Below are 18,582 nucleotides of genomic sequence, written 5' to 3' on the forward strand. Positions count from 1 at the left end.
AATAAAAAATAAAAGCAATGAAGCGTACATAGATTTAGCGTTGGGCATAATCAGAAGCTGCTCATTAATAGTTAACAAGCAGGGTTTCATTATGACGTCACTGTTTAACTGCATGCAAAAACCAAGAACTTTATTTAGGACAGTGTTCAAAATCCTGCCTTTCTGGATGTGCTTTTATAAGCCTAAAAAGAATCCAGGGATGATCTAACTGCTGTTCCAGTGGATGTGTCATTATTATGCAAAGCGCTCCTTACTATTGACTTAAAAGAGAATGTCAAAACACAAACAAGTCTTAATTATAATATTTTATTCTGAGAAGATGAAACTGAAGCCAAATAGTATCTTAGAGATGTGGTATTTAGTGACCCAGATTGAGCATGGAATATATGCAGACGGCAGGAGGATTTCAGAGTCCACCAAATAGCTTTTATGATCATAATTATATGCTATTTGGCTTATGATTTTCATACATTAGAAGCTCTTCACGAGTCGCTCAGTCGACAGAAGGAGCATGGCGCGGTCTCGCGGAATGACATAAAGACAATTGACCTCATTTCTCAACAGGGCTGTCCCTCTGACTCGGCTCACGTGTGAGTAACAGTGATCATGCATATGGAGAAGATGGAGGTGGACAGCTGAAGATACTTACAGACAACAGCAGGAAGAGTCACATTGTTGCATATACATAGCCATTATGTCAAGATTGTGTCTTATACTATTACGACCAACTAGCTGTTAGTCAATCAGACATCATTTTTGGTATCAAATAAGACCAATCTATAAGTTTTTATGTAACTGACTTGTAAACGTTATAAGCAGTCTTGGCACTTTATGCAACCACCAGCCACAGCATGTTCCATAAAAAATCTGTGCATGCATAACTTCAAAAGCGCTGCAGATTTCAACAGAGCTGTTTGTAGTCCTAAAACCTGCAAGAGAATTAGCATATTCAAGCCACGGATTCCCTTGGGGAGTTTCCCATTGTGGTTATGAATTTCAGAGTAAATGAAGTGGGCAAACTCAAATGTGATTTTTAAAAGCTTCTGTTTAAAAAAAAAGAGACATTGATAAGTTGCTATACAAAGACAATGACATCTACCACAAGTAATGTTTTTTGAAAGAAGTCTCTTATGCTCACCAAGGCTGCATTTTCTTTGATCAGAAATACAATAAAACATTTTATTGTGAAATATTATTGTAATTTTAATTGTGTTCTATTTTAATATATTTTAAAGAGTAATTTATTCCTGTGATGGCAAAGCTGAATTTTCAGCATCATTACTCTAGTGTTCAGTGTCACATGATCATTCAGAAATCATTCTAATATGCTGATTTGCTGCTCAAGAAATAATTTTATTATTAGCAATGTTGTGTTGCTTAACATTTTTGTGGATCTCTTGTGGAAACTGTATAAATGTCTTCACTTTTGATCAATTTAATGTGTCCTTGCTGAAAAAAATTATTAATAAATTTTTTAAATAATTGTCTGACCCCAAACCTTTGTACAGTAGTGTTTATGATTTTGAACAACATTTTTAGTCATTATGCAGCATAAATGTGACATACACAGCTAATAATCAAATTAATAAATAAATAGGTATGAAATATAGATGTTTCATTATTCTATATTATACACATTTTAAATATAGATTTGAAATTATTTAATTTAACAAGAGTGAGACAGATATATAAGCCCATTGATGCCTCAAAATATATTTTAAACTTATATTGTGAAATAGTCACAAACAACAAAATAGTTTAATTATGATCAATAAATTCAAAATTGTTACACTGAAATATATTAAAAACACAGTTATGAGAAATTAAGTCACTATTGAGATTTAAAGAAAATCGCATTTAGCTATATTTAGGGCTACTTTAGCACCACAGACCTGGCAACCCTGTCAATGAGAATCAAGTATTCCAGAGAACTAGTAAGTATGAACTCTGCATCTCCTTCAAGGATAACAAAACCAGTATAAAATTGTTTTAGTGGCCCAGAAATAAAGCAGAGGGACATAACAGCTCACAGCAAAACTGATGCCGGCTGATTCTGTCAGGAGCAGAGGACGACTGCCAACCGCTCCCGAAGGAATACCAATGTGTCTCTTTCATGCTGTTCTGTATTCTCTTTTACAGCCATATGTTTTCCTTTCCCACCATTTTAGACATAATATGCTGTTATATACCATATGCTGTTCTTTTTTAAATTAAGGAACTGACGGAAAGCGTGGGCATTAAATACAACAATGATAAATAAGAGAACTGTGGATCAGTGGCTTGGCTCTGCACAAGGACTTTCATGATATAGAATTAGTGGTAGCAATTTACTTTACAGTCCTGTTCTGGATGTATAGGCTTCATACTATATGTACTTCTTATAGTAATTATAAAACTGGATAATAACTAGGTATTAACCCTGAACTTACCCCTAAACCTAACCTTAACCCACGTAGTTACCTAGATAGGTACACTGCAAGTACAAGTACTGTAAAATAAAGTGCAACCGAATAATTCATCAGATTTTTTAAACAAGGTGGTGTATGACCACACAAAACTCACCGCCAGGTTGTTGCTAAGCAGATTATAAAGGTTACTGTTTTTTTTCCGGCACGTTGCTAGTATGTGGTTGCTAGGTGGTATTCTAGAACCTGCATATGGCTCGAGTTCTACAATATAAATCTATGCGATTTTTTTAAAATTGTAAATCTGCTCGAAAAGTAATAGCACACCTTACTTCAACAAGTATTGACACTCAAAATTGTGGCAGAGTGAGCCAGACAGGACAGGATATCACTTAAAATGTGCAAATTACAATACCAATGAGGAACAATACATTTCAAGGTCGCTGGCAGTCACAGTGTTTTTTGTCTGTGATTCACAGTGTGCTTTCTGTCAAATAACTTTCCAACTGAGCTGTCAACAGACTCAGAGGTGGAAACAGCATGTCATTGTGAACAATAACATTTCAAGGTGAAATTACCATTTGTCAGATAATGGTTTCAGGGGGTGGGCTTGTGTAATTTGCACATTAAATATTTCATTTTGGCTCTGTGTTTTATTAATGTAAACTCCTGTTTGGCTGCAGGCTTCTTCGCTTTAAACTGTACTGGCACCGTTCACTGTCTGCTCATTAACGGATAGAAGAAGTTATTAAACAGTTTAACCACAATATGCGCAACAAACCAAACACATCTCCTTTATTTATCACACTCAAGATAATCGCATAAAATACATGATCATTTATTGAGCGGTTGTCATAATAAATTAGAGGTTTTTCATGGAATTATTATTGTTACATACTGCACACTTTAGTCACATTCACTATAAAGTTAAATAAGGCTGAAGATGACGCAATCAGTTTCCATCGCATGTGGATCCATAATATGACAATAAAATATAAAACTGCTTTTACTGATGTCTCACAAGTACTGCATGAAAAAGGTATTCTCTGATAAAACATTATTGCAGATTGAAGCTCTGTGGCACATTAGCATTTATCTTATAAGATAAATGCTTTGCAAAGCATCTGTGTGTGAAACAACTGGCTCTCAAGCACCCATTAAAGTCTGCTTCTCGGAGTAATAGGCAACTTTGATCTTTTTGAATAGCAAACTTTGAAAGTCAGATTAAATGCAGATGGTCACAGCCATTTCCAATCTGCTACTTGGCTCAAATGTAAAATAGAAATAGTAAATATGCCATTGGAGCCACTTCAGTGTAATGGAATAACATTTTCAGAGCAAAATGTCTTTAGTGCACCCTGATTTAATGGTACTTCATCTCAGCCTGTCCTATCATACCTGAAAACAATCATCATCTTTCAGACAAATGGAAGAAACAACCCTATATTTTGAACATTTGAGATCTCTGGCCAGTTTTGATAGTTGCTGTGGTGACTTGAACGTTGGTCAACGTGATCTTTCCTAATGGGAAGTGTGATTTTGACAAACAGAAGTTCTGGGTGAGATACTAGTAACTACTCAGCCCAAGACTTTTGACTGATATTACTGATAAAGTAAATTATTTTAATGGCTCATTCACTGCATATTAAATCATTTTTTTAGAAGAAAATATCTAGACCTGCTTAAAACATTTACTTAAATTGCATGAGAATAAAAGTTTATTCTTCCCAAGCCAGCTGCTTTTTGTCTTGTTTTAAAGGGGTCCTAGTATGCTTTTTCCCTTTTTCAACTTTGGTTCGTGAAATGTTGCTGTTTGAGCATAAAAAGATCTGCAAGGTTACAAAGCTCAAAGGGAGATATTTTGTTTAACAGAATTCACTCTCTAAGAACTAAAACGAACAGCTCGCTTGGACTAAAACACGGGTCCACAGGTTTTTTTCTGGGCTTTGTGAAGTCATAATGTTCCTCATTTAAATGATCCACACCCACGTAATACACAAAGAAGGAGACGAGCCCTGATTGAGCTGCTAGAGAAGACAGTGTTGTCGGTATGTCAAAGAGAGACTGTTTTTTCCACCCCGTTCCCAAAACTCATTTGTTCGACCTTCCTAAGGCTGACGAACTTAGAGAGGTTAAAATCTATTTTAAAAACTGTTCCTGAACATTATAACCCCGACGTTATCTGTGTGCTGCACATTATACGGAGAACAGCTTCCAGAACCTAAGAGAAAACAACAAAAGCTTCTCCTGAAATGGAGCAGTTCCCACTTTGTCAAGACAATCTGTTGTTTGTGGATCATAACTAAGTATGTCTTATTATTTGTAGTTGCGTTTTCTATTAAAAGTTCAAATGATAAGTTTTATGTTGTTGCTACGATGTAAACAAAGGGCAAAGCTGTTTGGCTCCGCTTGCCTGCTAGCCAACATTAGTGTTGATAATGTTTACTGTAGCTTTTGTAAGGCTGTTCACCGCCACTTAGGAAAATGAACCATGGTTTTGTGATCAATTACTGTTTGTATTACCATAGTTTTCTGACAAATATCATGATTAAATGGTGTATAACATCGTATTTTAAATGTATAAGAAAATTCCCACTCTAAAACATCCTGTGAAATCCATGCTTGCAAAGCTCGTGCTTTAAATCCGTTCTGTACGATCCTCTTGTTTGTTAACATCCTTAAGTCTGATTCAGGCCTGAATTGGTTTGAAATTGATGGCATCCGACATGAAATCCAAATTGACCCTATTTACTTTGTTAGCGCATATTAGTAGTCTTGTGGTGAACAACTAATCCGTGCAAGTTAATACACAGAAAAAAATAGTTTGCCGTGGTAATCTATAATCAAAATCTGAAAAAGTTACTTCCGGTCTGGAATGGCGTTCCTTTTCTGTTGACGTCAGTTTGACGGCTTGGATTGAAAACGCTTAACCACTCCCCTCAGACCGTTAGTCTGCTATGAGCAGAGATGGAAAGGAGGAGCGCTAAAGTAAAACCCTGCCCTCAGTTCAATATTTCGTTTCACTTGGAAATACGTCACAACACTGGAGAAAAGTCGTTCGCAACTTCCGGTTCACGCGGATTTTAATATTTACACCCGATCAGATGAAACTCACGGTTATGGTAAGGGGAGGGACATTTCCTGAACACACAGTGCCAATCACAACATACTGGGCCAGCTAACCAATCACAGTACATTTCATATTTCGGAAGGAGGGGCTTCATTGAAACAGGAACTCTAAACGGCGTGTTCGAGCCAGACTGGGGAGAGAGGTGCTGCAATAATGCAAAATACGTGAAAAATAATGTTTTTTTTTGAACAATAAAGTATGAAAGCATATTCTAGTACAAACCATAAACAAAATCAAGGGGAAAAAAGCATAATAGGACCCCTTACGAGAATTTAGGGAGGTTTAACAAAGACAATGGAGTACAAAAAATAAGAAAGCAAAAACTGTTTTCAGAGAAAATATCTTGAGTTAAGTATACGTCAATGTATCTCTTTTAATGACATTTAAATATTTCTATTTTACTGAAAACAAGATAAACTGAATTAATATCAAATTATATTAATAATGATTTTAGAAATATATTACATATTCAAACAATTGGATGTACATTTTCCACCCTGGGTTCAAGTAAAGCATGTTGTTTTTATGTTAGTCTGCATTTTTAAGATCCTTCCCAAGAATCACAGTCAAAACATACAATCTTCAATAAAGGCATCTCACTCTGTCAAAATGAAGTCAGTCCAAGTCATACTTTTCCAACGAGACCCTCAGCTGCAGTCCGCCCACTAAATATAACATCATTGACAGAGACACCATCGTAGGAAGCTCCCGCCAGTGTAAGGGGCAGATTGTGGTTGCTGATGTATTGCCTCATCTTTTCTGAAAATAAGAAATGGGCACACACACAACCCTCATTTACATGACTCGGGGAACAGATAGTGGAATGAGTTTGGGGGATTGATAAACTTACCAAGTCGTTTCCAGTGTCCTAAATGATACTGCGGAATGCAGTTCTGAAAAAATAATCACATTGATAAAATGATTTAATAACAGGAATGACAGAGCAGAAAAAAAAACACACAAAAGAAATTACATTCTTTCATCAAAAAGATGAATATCTTCTAGAAATGAGATTCCAGATAAAGTAGCAGTCTGAATATCTCTAGTCTCTGTGAGAGTGTAAAAGGGTAATTAAACTGTTCAAAAGACATCGAGACAATGTAGCATGAAAAAAATTTGAGTGGGCGCGCAATAAGGTGGAAATTTTCTTCTTGCTCTATGACCATATAATTAGGAATAAGTCAGTCAGAAATGAAGCGGAGCAGCGAGTTGCTCCTCTCGCCCCCCAACGACAGTCTGTCATCTCCGGCCTGAGAACGAGTGACCCTCTCGTAGCCCTCCCGCCACAGCAGCGCTCGCTTCTGTTCTGCTCACTGAACTCCCTGAACCACACGAACCACACAGAGAGATGGAGGGCAGGAGTAATCTTTAAAGAAATGGACCATCTGCCTTGATTTATGTCAGAACTGAACCCCAGAGAGACGACTGAGGGCATCTGGTGGCTGTGAGCTCCATAAAGCTATTGCTATGCATGGCTGACTCAAAGGAGAACTTGGATAGTAAAAAATCTTTTGGCCATTCTTCAAATGAATGTGAATCAATGGGGGCATATTCTACACTTTTGTAGCAAAGTCATTTTTCATCCCAGATGCCTCCCAAAAACAGTCTAAATTAGTTTTACATGAGCATTTTATACCCTTTCTCTGACCCAGAGAAGTACACTGGACATTTTTGCTATTTTAGAATCTTTAGGACTTAAATGCAATTTGTTTTGTTATGTTCATCTCAATACATTTATGTAATGAACAGAATTCAAAAGAGCAAAACTTTTTATATAAAAATATATAAATATATAAAAACAAAATGATTATTATTAGTAGTAGTAATACTGTTATTATTAATAATATTTATTGAAAATATTATTTTTTATTTATTTACTTATTTTTATTTTTCATAATAGCAATAACCAACTTAAGGATATCTTTACAGATATTTTCACATATACACTGGAAAATTTTGTTTTTCACACAGAAATTGCTAGTACATTTCGCTATTAAAAAGAAATGGCAAGTTTCACATTGAATTAAATGTGAAATTTTGAAGTAGAAAGACTGAAATAGTATTTTCAAGTGAATTTAAATGGCAAATGCTTAAGAGTCTATGATTGGATCATTTTTGCAGTGATTATTATGTTTCCAGCATGTTATATGTTTGGCAACAGTTCTTCTAACCCTAATTGATGGAGTGTGTAACTTTACATTTCTTAAAGAACCATGTAGGAACAAGACACATCATGACCATATTCCAGGATGACAATGAATTCATCAAGCTCAAATTATGAAAGAATGGTTGGGAGGAGCATGAAGAATCATTTTCACACATGCATTGACACATCTTGAGTCCAGACCTTAAATTCATTGAGAGTCTTTGGGATGTGCTGGAGGAGACTTTACAAAGTGCTGGACTCTAAACATTGTCAATACAAGATCTTTCCCAGAAATGTATACAGCTCTTGATAAAAAATAACATCACAACATTTATGTCCATCAGGAGGTGCATTCTTGGTTATTCTATATTTACATACATACATACATACAGTATACACTATTTCTACTTCAAAATTTCACATTTAAATCAAACTATTTGCAACCACATAATTAAAAGCAATTACCAACTCTATATTTATATAGACTATATATATTTATAGGGTATATTTATAAATATTTACATTTATTTTTTTACTTCATATTTGCCTCCATTTTATAATATCTATAAGCTACTCGTATAGCTTTGACCAAGGCAAATGGGGCTTTATGCACTTTGCATAGAAGACCCATTACCAGTGGTAATGCACAGCTTCAATGGCTTATAGCTTTTTTTCAACACACAGTCTCACCTTGAGTAAAGCAACAAAGCTCCACACAGGTTGTGAGGTTACGCCCAGGTGAGAGGTCACGGCCTGAGTGGCTCGATCCAACAGCTTCTGCTCCGTCACTGAATCAGGACTCCCAAACGTCTGCTCGAACCACGCTCCCCCCATCATCACCTTCACGCAAACACACACAAACAGCTAGAGCACTGAGCTGCAGTAATTACAACAGAAAACAACATCATTCACAGAAATGGCTTCTGTGATGATAACAGCTGGAATCGTCCACATAACATCCACTCACGGGACTGATCTCGCAGCCGGAGGGAGTTACATTATGTTATTCAGGATGCTAACATTGCTCAAAGCATATTTCAGCTCCTCTAATGGCACTCAGTTCCTGTACGTTTCTGACCTCTCGACTATACAGATGTTTTCAAGCACAGGAAAAACATCATGTTCTAAGCAAAGGACATCTAACTATTAAATTAATAATGATTTAAGTGGGGGGAGAAATGAATAATGCAATAGCATTTTTTGTTGTGAGTACCGCAGAGCACTGAAGGCTATTTTTATTACCGCATGTAAAATATTCCTGATAGGGGACGGGAGAAGAATTCCTGACAGAGATTCAGGCGCTTGTTTACACCTGGTATTAAGATGCGTTTTGGTCAATCGGATCACAAGTAGATGAGGGGGACACATTCCCGTTTACACCTGGAGTATAATCCGTCTATTTTCTCCACTTTCAACAACTTCTGTCCTGAGTTCTTCGAGGGGAGGGTCTATAGGCGAATATTAATGTAAGGCCTTTTTCAGATCTTTCGACCTAATGGATGAAATAAGCTCACGAAAAAGTGGTTAAATTGAACAAGATCAGAACGTTTTAGACACCGCTTACACCTGTATTTAGTGTCGTCCGATCGACAGGTGTAAACAGGGCCTCACAAATCGCTGTTCGGGTATCGGTTTATAGACGCATCTATCCAGAGCCCTGTACTGTTAAATATTCACCAATACGTCTTTAAAGTTCATTTATTTAATTTTTCTTCATTTTCAAGAGTGTTATTTTCATTTTGCCAGATTTCTATTTTCTAGCCTTGTCCCCACTTAAATGTATAACTTCAATTTTACAATAAAATGTAATAAAATATTTTATTAAACTTTTTTTTTTTTTTTACAAAAAGTAATAATCAAAGCTAAAGATAAAAAATATCATATTCTCAATTAATGTGATATTTATGTGTATAATGTGCAATATACACTAACATTCAAAGTTTGGGGTGGGTAAGATTTTTTAAAATGTTTTTGAAAGAAGCCTTTTATGCTCACCAGGCTACATTTATTTGATAAAAAATATGATTACAATTCTAATATGCTTCTTTCATGAACAATAAGTACCAAAGAACAGCATTTACTTGAAATAGAAATCTTTTGTAATACTAATTTCATTAAAAAATACAAATAAAAACCTTACTGACCCCAAACCTTTGAGGGTTAATATTTATGAGTGGTCAGTCTCACCGTCAGCCTAGTGGTCGGTTTTCCACTCTGACTGTGTTGCGGAAAGGGAACAGAGTCGTACACCACCCCTAACAGACCTGGATCTTCTGAGGAAGGCACCAAATGTCCAAAGCCCTGAAATATTCAGAGCATGTGCACATATACATACACACTCATTATTAATAATGCCCCCACATACATAAAGTGCTTTGATGTTTGTACAGTGCAGTTAGGAAAGATTCCAGGCAATGAGAAAACGAACTGAACAAAACAAGCAGACTTGAGCATTTAATGGTCTAGGGCAGTGGTTCCCGGACTGGGGTACACGAGGTGACCGAGGGGGGTGAGCGAACAAATTAGATTTGCCATTTGTTTAATTCTGCCCCATCTTAAAATAACAAAACCGAGCATGCATTTCTAACAGGCAAAAAGCTACTTCTAATGAAAAAACAGGAAAATGGTAGTGCTGTAAAAGGTTAAATTCATGACATCCAATCAAATGACCTCATCTTTTGCGGTCAAACCTGACTGTATCCACACAAGCAGTGTGCATATGATAGGCTGCCTTTGCAAATTGCTCTACATTACTGCCGTTTTCAACAATGTATTTTTGTAAAAGTGGGGATTTAGCACTTACTAGCATGACGAACAGATATAGACACAGACTGTGCAGTGCATAGAGACCAATTTAAGACTCAAGCTCTTGGATACAAAAACATACCCTGTGTGAGTTCTTGTTTGATAATATATTAAAGTAGCAAGAATGTGAAAAATTTAATTCTTGGGAAAAATTGCATTCTTGCTCCTATTCAGTTATTCATACAACCTCTGATGCAGGCTGTATGAATAACTGAATAGGAACAAGAATGCATTTTGTCATATTTTTCTACTGAAAATTTTTTGTTTTATTTGAAAACATCTCATAACATTAGCCTAGTTGTGTCATTGTAACTGAATTCATGCCACCTCTGAGCAGGAATAAACAGTGTGTAAATAGATGCAGCTTGTGCCACTGCAGTGCAAAGATGGCTTTTATTGATAATGATTGAAATTATTTATTTAGTTTAATTCAATGCTTTTTAATTGTTTAATTCAATGATTATATTAATAATTAAATTAATGGAATTTTAAGAATTTGAAAAAAAAAAAAGACATTCCGGTACATTTAATAGGGTTAAAATAACTTTGCCTTTATAAAGGTAAAAATGCACCTAAAAATCAATTTAATAAGGGGGAAAATATTGTCTCTTCATGGAAAAGGTTTGACTGAAGAGAAGGGGTACACGACTATAACAAGTTTGTGAACCACTGTCCTAGGGATCTACACTCTAGACACTTTTCAACCGTCGGGCCGAACGCTCCCAGTTATATTTCCACTTGAGCACACAACGATTACAAACCATTGTCAGCTCGGAATTCTCAGCATGGTTGTAGAGTTTACAGTACATTCCAAAGAGTTACATTCCAAAGAGCTCTGTTATCAGAAATAATAATAAAACCATATCCGCACCAGCTGGGCTGGATCAGCACGGAATGGAACGGTGTGGCCTGACAGTGGAAAAGCAGCTCTGTTCTCTCTTTTTGTCTCCATTTAAAATCGCTGAGTGAAGACTTACAGTAACAGGAAGGATGAAGCCTTCATATTCCAAATTCACCACGGCAACAGTAACTGAAGCGATGGATCGCAGCTGTTCCGCCAGAGGATGAGAAGCAGGGGGCAATACAGAAGCCAAAGCTGGTAAACATATAGAAATTGCTTTAAATAGATACTTCTAAGTCATCCAAGTAGAGCACAGTGTGTGCATCTACAGCGCCACACTGAAATAAATCACATTTTATATTTGTTGTAAGATTGCATTTGTTGTAAGAAACTGCAAAAAAATGTCAACATTTCTATTCAACTTTTTATCGGTAGTTGAATCAATCTAAGGATCCGAATCATGCACTAAATAAACTGACTAAATTAGACTTAAAATGAAGAAAAACTTGTGTACCAGAATAAGGAAACATTGGAGTTCACTGTAAAGTGAGGGCATTTACCTGATGCTGGCAGGGTAGAAATAACATGATCAGCTTTCAAAGAAGTCCCATCATCTAGTTTAATCTAAACAAAATGTTTGAAAAATAAGAACACGCTCACTAATAATGCTGGACTACAAGACATAGAGTCAGACCATCTTAGCTGAATGTCAAAATATGTTACGTGGTGAATAAGGCGCTTCATGTTGGGCCATCATCTCACCTCCCAGCCTCCCCCGTCCATGTTCAGACTCTTCACTTTGGCATGATGATGAATCTCCACTCGCTCTTGCATCCTCAGCTTGTCCTCCAGGGCTTCTGGGAGTGTCTGCATGCCCCTCTTTAGAGACCACTGAGTCCAGGACTCACTAGACGCTCTCTTTGCCAAGTCTGAAGGGACTACTTCAGGACCCCCTCCTTACATAACATGAATTAAAACAAACATTATTCGGTAACCCCTTCTATAAATTTTTTACATATTAAGCATTATAAAAGGTATTTTAATGCCTTTATAATTAACATCAAAATACATTAAATATAACATTTCATGCATTTTATATATAGCTGTATATACAGTACTAGTCAACATTTGAAGTGGATCTAAACCTTTCATCAAAGTTATACATGATTTTGAACAATACCCATTCTTGTCTTAGGACAACTTTGATGAACTTTTTTCGATCCACTTCAAATGTTGACTACTGTATATAAATGATTAATTATATCAATAGTAGTGTTGTCAAAAGTATTGACTTGGTACCGGTAGTGTTTTTGACAACACTAATAGTACACGTATATCTTTTTGATAAAAGAAATTGAACCTGGTTTGCACAAAAACATTAAGGAGCACAGCTGTTTATTGCATGATGGCATTATGGGGAAAAAATGTTTTTTTAAATAAAATTCCATATAAGGTAACCACTAGGTTTACACCTACAGCGCTCACCTGGACCCATCAGCATGCCGAGCACGATGGAGCCCCGAGACTGCTCTGCTTTATAAAGAGGTGGAAAACAGGACCGTACACTCAACTTTCTGCAGTCTCCAGCATAAACTCCTCTACACAGGCTGTCTATGGCTATATCTGCCATCTGAGTAGAGAGAGAGAGACAATCAGGTGTGTTGAATCGGTTTCAGATTCTCTCCTGTCGCGACACATTTGAGACTGATTTGCCGTGGCAGTGAAGCATGTCGTACAGCACAAGGACGTTTAACAGGTCATTGTGCCTCTTCGCTAGTTCTCACCTCAGAACCCAGTCGCCTGGACACAAACGCATGCACCGATTCGTCCTCCTCTTTCCCTTTACTGATCAGTATCTCCTTCAGAACGCTCTGAATTATGGGACGAGAGAAAGGAGGGACGGTGCGGAAAACCCCACTAGAGGAAAGGAGAACAAGATGAGAACTATTTATGACTTTAAATAGGTAACTGTAGGCACGGTGGACTTTTCTCTCACCCAGCTCCTGATGGCATCTTGTGCAGCTGTCCCTTCACATACAAGAAGCGGTTCATAGACGCCACATGATCCTTCGTAATTGGCAGGATTTCAGACTCGAGACCCACTTCAGAGACCTGCACAAGAAAACATGAACTAGAACAGTGTTCGTCCTCCATAAATATGAGCATTCATCAGTAGGGCCCTGCAGAAAGGTACATTGTAAATACTACATTTCATCGGCTGCTACTTAGATTTAACAGCCTTTTCTGTCTCTTGGAATGCAATTTGCACATTTCCTCAAAGTACTTCAAGTAAATCAGAAAAGATGATGCATATGCAAGAAAATTCAAATAATATTATGAATAAACGGAGATAGAATGGTATAATGTGACAAATGTGACAGTAAAGACATTAATAGTGTTTCAAAAGATTATTATTTCAAATAAGTGCAGAACTATTCATCAAAGAATCCTGAAAAAAAATGCATCACAGTTTCCACAAAAATTGAGCAGCACAACTGTTTACAACATTGATGATAATAAGAAATGTCTCTTTCAGCAAATCAGCATATTAGAAAAATTTCTAAAGGATCATGTGACACTGAAGACGGTAGTAATGATGCTGAAAATTCAGCTTTGACATCACATGAGTAAATTACACTTTATAATATAATAAATTGTAATAATATTTCCCAATATTGTTTGTTTTTGCTGTACATTTGATCAAATAATGCAGCCTTCTTTCCATTACACATCTGCTCTAGCTAGTTTACTTCTCTAGTTTACTATTAAATCTTGGCATTATGTACTGCAAATATTGTTGGCTTTAACAACAAATTGATGTTCTTCATGTGTACAGTAATTCAACTGGATTATTATCGTTAACTAAAACAAAAACTATTAAAAAACATTTCTGATAATTGAAATACAGCTGAAATAAAATATTCATAAAGATAAATACTAAGTCAAAATATGAATAAAACTAAAAAAACTAAAACTAAAATAACACTGTATCTGCTACACGACTAAATGTAAATGCATGGTGGCCCTCTTGTGGCCATGCAAAGGAACAACAATAACAATGGCCAAAACCAACATTATCTCAAAATAATAAGTAAATGACTCAATTCTTAATTCTGACAATTCTTGCATGAAACTGATTCAAAATGAATGCACAGTTTATTTAGCAAAATCATAAGTTATTATTATTGTAATAAATAAATGTAACTATTTATTGAACATTGGTATTTTATAATATTGCTGATGCCATTTTAAAAGCAAGAATAAGCTATGAGAGGTTGTGAGTAACAGTAATTTTTACGTACAACACAATAATTGGTTTTACATACCAATTATAATATCGGAGACTAAATGCATGTGATCATGTGAATTGCAATTCTTAAAATATGAAATTAAATGACTATGTAAATGTGTGTCAACTTTCACATAGATTTTTCCATGTACATAAGTTCTCATATGTATACCATATTCAAAGTGTTCCGGCCGACAGCCCCTGCAGGTCGCACCCCTCGTGGTCCGTGCTCGAACACTGCCCCGTCATCCCTCCGTGTGGAGCTCAACCAACCCCCACATCTCCCAGATTCCTCCAGCAGCACCATCTACAACACAGTGGTTACATGTGTGGAACTTCATGTTGAATGTACCAATGAAAGCAGATCTATTGAGTCCTCAGGCTACCAGGGTTGTGGAAGTGGAAAAATGTTCAAATGAAGAGCATGTTGTGCCTGTGATCTTCTGCCCTACCGTTCAAATGTTTGGGTCAGTGAGATTTATTTTATCAAAGAAATTAATATGTTTGTTCAGCAAGTATGCAATTAATTAATTAAAGTGACAGTAAATTAATTTTACAAAAGATTTCCGTTTAAAATAAATGCTGTTCTTTTGAACTTTCTAGTCATCAAGGAATAAAAAATAATAAAAAAAATCACAAGTTTATACAAAAAAAAAAAGAAAAGAAAAAAAGCAGCACAACTCTTTTCAACATTGATAATAAGAATTTTGCAATAAAATATCCAAAAATCACTTGCACAGTGTGATATATTTCCTGCAGTTGTGTACTTAAAATACCCGAAAAGTTCCCAAAGATTTTTAATTTCAGAGAAATTCCAATTTTAAATAATTGGCCATCCCGGAAAACCTGTTCACTTGTTGCCTGTCAATGACGTAGTATCCGCGTTACCCCTGGTTTCCGCTTGTAGTACTGCCATAGTAACCATGGCGACAGACGTGGACAACTGCGTAGTGCGTAACGTCTAGCTGCACGCTGTTGTTGTTTTGTTCAAACATTATGGACCATGGCAAGCAGACTTTGGGGGAAAAAAGAAGAACTAAACCGAGGATCAATATCAGCGTGGCGTTTTCGAGATGCCGAGAGCTTCGTGTCCGTGACAAACTTCGACTTGACAGAGCTCTTACATGTAAGTTACTTTATTATTAGACAGGTGAGCAAATGTACATAAAACTAATCAATGTTATATAGCTCAACATAATAAAATTTTAGAATATGATCTGTATGTTATTCTATCTAATGTTGATCTAGCTTACTGCTAGTCTAATATAGCCAACAGACTAACACATAGAATAACATTATAACTTTCAACACACTCAAATGGAGTTTATGTGATAGTGTAGAGCAAGTGAAAAAGGTGCTGCGTTACCTTTCATTCGTCAAATAAACTAACCTGTGCGAGTATTAATTCAGCACTTGCGGGTAGTTCGGTAGAATTAAATGTTCTCATTCCTTTAACGTTAACGTTATATCCACTGGACTCGCGTGTGGCGCTGATGTGTTTCTTATTAGCAATCGCGCCCTGCTTCATACCACAGTCACGATAAAAACATCAATGTATTCACATAAACATTAATAGATCCATCGGCTTGACGACAAGTTCCATAATTCCGCAGGAAATTTTGCGTCATCAACGTACGACTTTGTTATTATAAGAGGTTAGTGACCCCTAGCGGCGAAAAAAATTACATATTGTATCTTTAAATCAGCATATTAGAATGACTTCTGATGGATCATGTGACACTAAAGCCTGGAGTAATGATGCTGAGAATTCAGCTTTGCCATCACAGGAATAAATTACCGTACATTTTAAAATATATTACAATAGAACTAAGTTATTTCGCATTTTAATAATATTTTACAATATTACTTAATATAACAATATATGTTTTTTGCAGCCTTTGTGAGCACAAAAGACATTTAACACATTTTTTTAACAGTCGTGCAAATGTAGATTGGCTAAATTTTAAGCATATTATTCACGGATACTGTACCTTGGAAACATTAGGACTCTTGCTCAGATGATGACAGGCCGACAGACCCCCAATCCCCCCACCAAGCACTGCTACAATCTTCTGCATTCAGCTCCAAACACTCCCACACCTGCAACAAGACAAACCAATGACAATGGATCAACATTTATATCAGCAAGACCATGAGTAAAAAATACAGAAGTGGGAAACACTTTATTTTACAGTGTCCTTGTTACATGTACTTACCATAGTAATAACAGTAAATGATGCATATTGCATGCAACTAACAACCAAATCATAATACTACCCTAACCCTATAGTAAGTATCTACATGTTCTTTCATAGTTCAAGAATAAACAAAACAAAAAAAATTAGGCACATTCTGCCATTTGGTCATATTGGACATTGAATGCATCTCTGACAGTTGAAAGATTAAGAAGGGTTTTCAACACTGGCATGGGGCCCTACACTGCCACAAGTCGAGGTCTGATGGGAGTAACAGGGTAGTGGCCCCTGATAAGGTCATTATCATATTCAAACAACAGAGGGCAGAAAAATGTGTCCTTCAATAAAAACTGGCCGTTATCTGTTCAACTGGTCAGAGTTGAACTCATACATAAATATAGAGCGAGTCTCGTTATAAAACAGATATAAGCCAAAAACATCCTGCAAATAATCCTTGTGGTTATTTAGAAGAAAGCGACATATTAAAAACTTATTTCAATGTTTGCAGACTTACTAATATGCTTTACATGCCTTTGCTGACATACAATTTGCTGTAAAAAAATGTGTAAACCTTTGTCTAACACCCGGAAATAATGCTAAATTAAATGCAAATTATATTAATATATATAAAAGTGGGAAATAACGCTTCTTACCTGCATACAATTATGAAATGTGGAAAGCTCGGCTTCTGCTGTTACATAGCTAGTGACTCAAGGGTCTCAAGTAGTTATGAAGCGTCAAGCCAGCGGCAACGGTGATGGAAAAACAACAAGTGTTTCAAAATAAAAGCCCCATCCGGTTTCCGCACTTCCTGTATAAAGCATGTAATGGAATACTCAACCACTAGATGACAAAAGAGACCACGCTATTTTCTTTGGATAATAATTGTTTCAAGTTCAAATGACTGCCACAGATGTGTAACATATTTGTTACGTCTAAACCCAAAGAGCTATATGTATAGCCTTCTAGGTTGGCCTATATATTAACGTTATATAGGCTATTGGTAAGCCAAGGTGTGGTCTCTTTTTTCATCTAGTATGGAATAAGAAAAAAATATGTATGGATGCATTACAACAATGACACTTATTATGCTAATATTTAATATTTTATAGGGCCTATTATTTATTTTATTTTAGGGAGAAATGTGACCTGTTAGTCTTTTAGACATTTGGCAAATAAACTTTGACCTTGTTCATGCAATATGCATCATGGTGGACTGTGTATGATTATCACCTTGATGGTTTGGTCAAATCTTGACACTTTAATAATGAAATGGTCAATAGTTATATTGTGGAAAATATCAGTGTTTTCTGTAATATATGAACTACAAAAAAAAAAATGTGTGAGAACCAAAACTCTGACACTGATTGTATTAGGTTTCACTAGCAGGTCATTGTGTCTTTGTGTCACAGAGAAGCTAATGGACCGTGCTAATTTAATCCCATGTGATGTGACACAAAAGGTGCCCTGGAGCTCCTTGCAGTTCAAGAGAAGGCCCTGTTGCTTTTGGTATTTCGGAGGCTGCTTTAACCACGCGTCGTTGTTCACGTGCACTCGGTTCTGTAAGAACTTCACAGACCATGTTACCAAAACCACATCGGTTCAGCCTTAACGGAAATCAGCTTTGGTAGATGGATCAATGTTTTGAAAGCATGTGGAAAGGGGCTTGGTAAATGAAGTCCTCATGCAGTGGACCTACTTTGCATTTTAATTCTATCATGTTAAGCTCTCCGATAGTTTATCCAAAAATGAATAATCTGTCATCATTTAC

The 18,582-nt window shown here is 36.2% G+C and overlaps 1 protein-coding gene across 1 annotated transcript; it reads right to left on the minus strand.

Annotated features, from left to right (window-relative positions):
* Positions 1-3,175: 3,175 nt before the first annotated feature.
* ppox (protoporphyrinogen oxidase) lies at positions 3,176-17,604 on the minus strand. The gene is made up of 13 exons (XM_079626520.1): positions 17,465-17,604; positions 16,608-16,716; positions 14,789-14,923; positions 13,324-13,439; positions 13,112-13,244; positions 12,813-12,957; positions 12,090-12,283; positions 11,888-11,951; positions 11,464-11,582; positions 9,869-9,982; positions 8,372-8,521; positions 6,386-6,428; positions 3,176-6,294 (listed from the first exon to the last, which is right to left on the minus strand). The coding sequence occupies exons 2-13, from the start codon at positions 16,692-16,694 to the stop codon at positions 6,161-6,163; spliced, it is 1,434 nt and encodes a 477-aa protein (XP_079482646.1). The 5' UTR covers positions 16,695-16,716; positions 17,465-17,604; the 3' UTR covers positions 3,176-6,160.
* Positions 17,605-18,582: the final 978 nt, after the last annotated feature.

This window comes from Phoxinus phoxinus (assembly GCF_949152265.1).
Source record: "Phoxinus phoxinus genome assembly, chromosome: 10".
Classification (NCBI taxonomy): domain Eukaryota; kingdom Metazoa; phylum Chordata; class Actinopteri; order Cypriniformes; family Leuciscidae; genus Phoxinus; species Phoxinus phoxinus.

Bases quoted from the DNA above. Each gene is read 5' to 3' on its own strand.
- ppox (XM_079626520.1), bottom strand. From the start codon at position 16,694: ATGCAGAAGATTGTAGCAGTGCTTGGTGGGGGGATTGGGGGTCTGTCG. The intron at 13,245-13,323 runs GTGAGAGAAAAG...CCTTTCCTCTAG, and splicing joins AAGATGCCATCAGGAGCTGG to TGGGGTTTTCCGCACCGTCC. The intron at 12,958-13,111 runs GTGAGAACTAGC...CTCTCTACTCAG, and splicing joins CCAGGCGACTGGGTTCTGAG to ATGGCAGATATAGCCATAGA.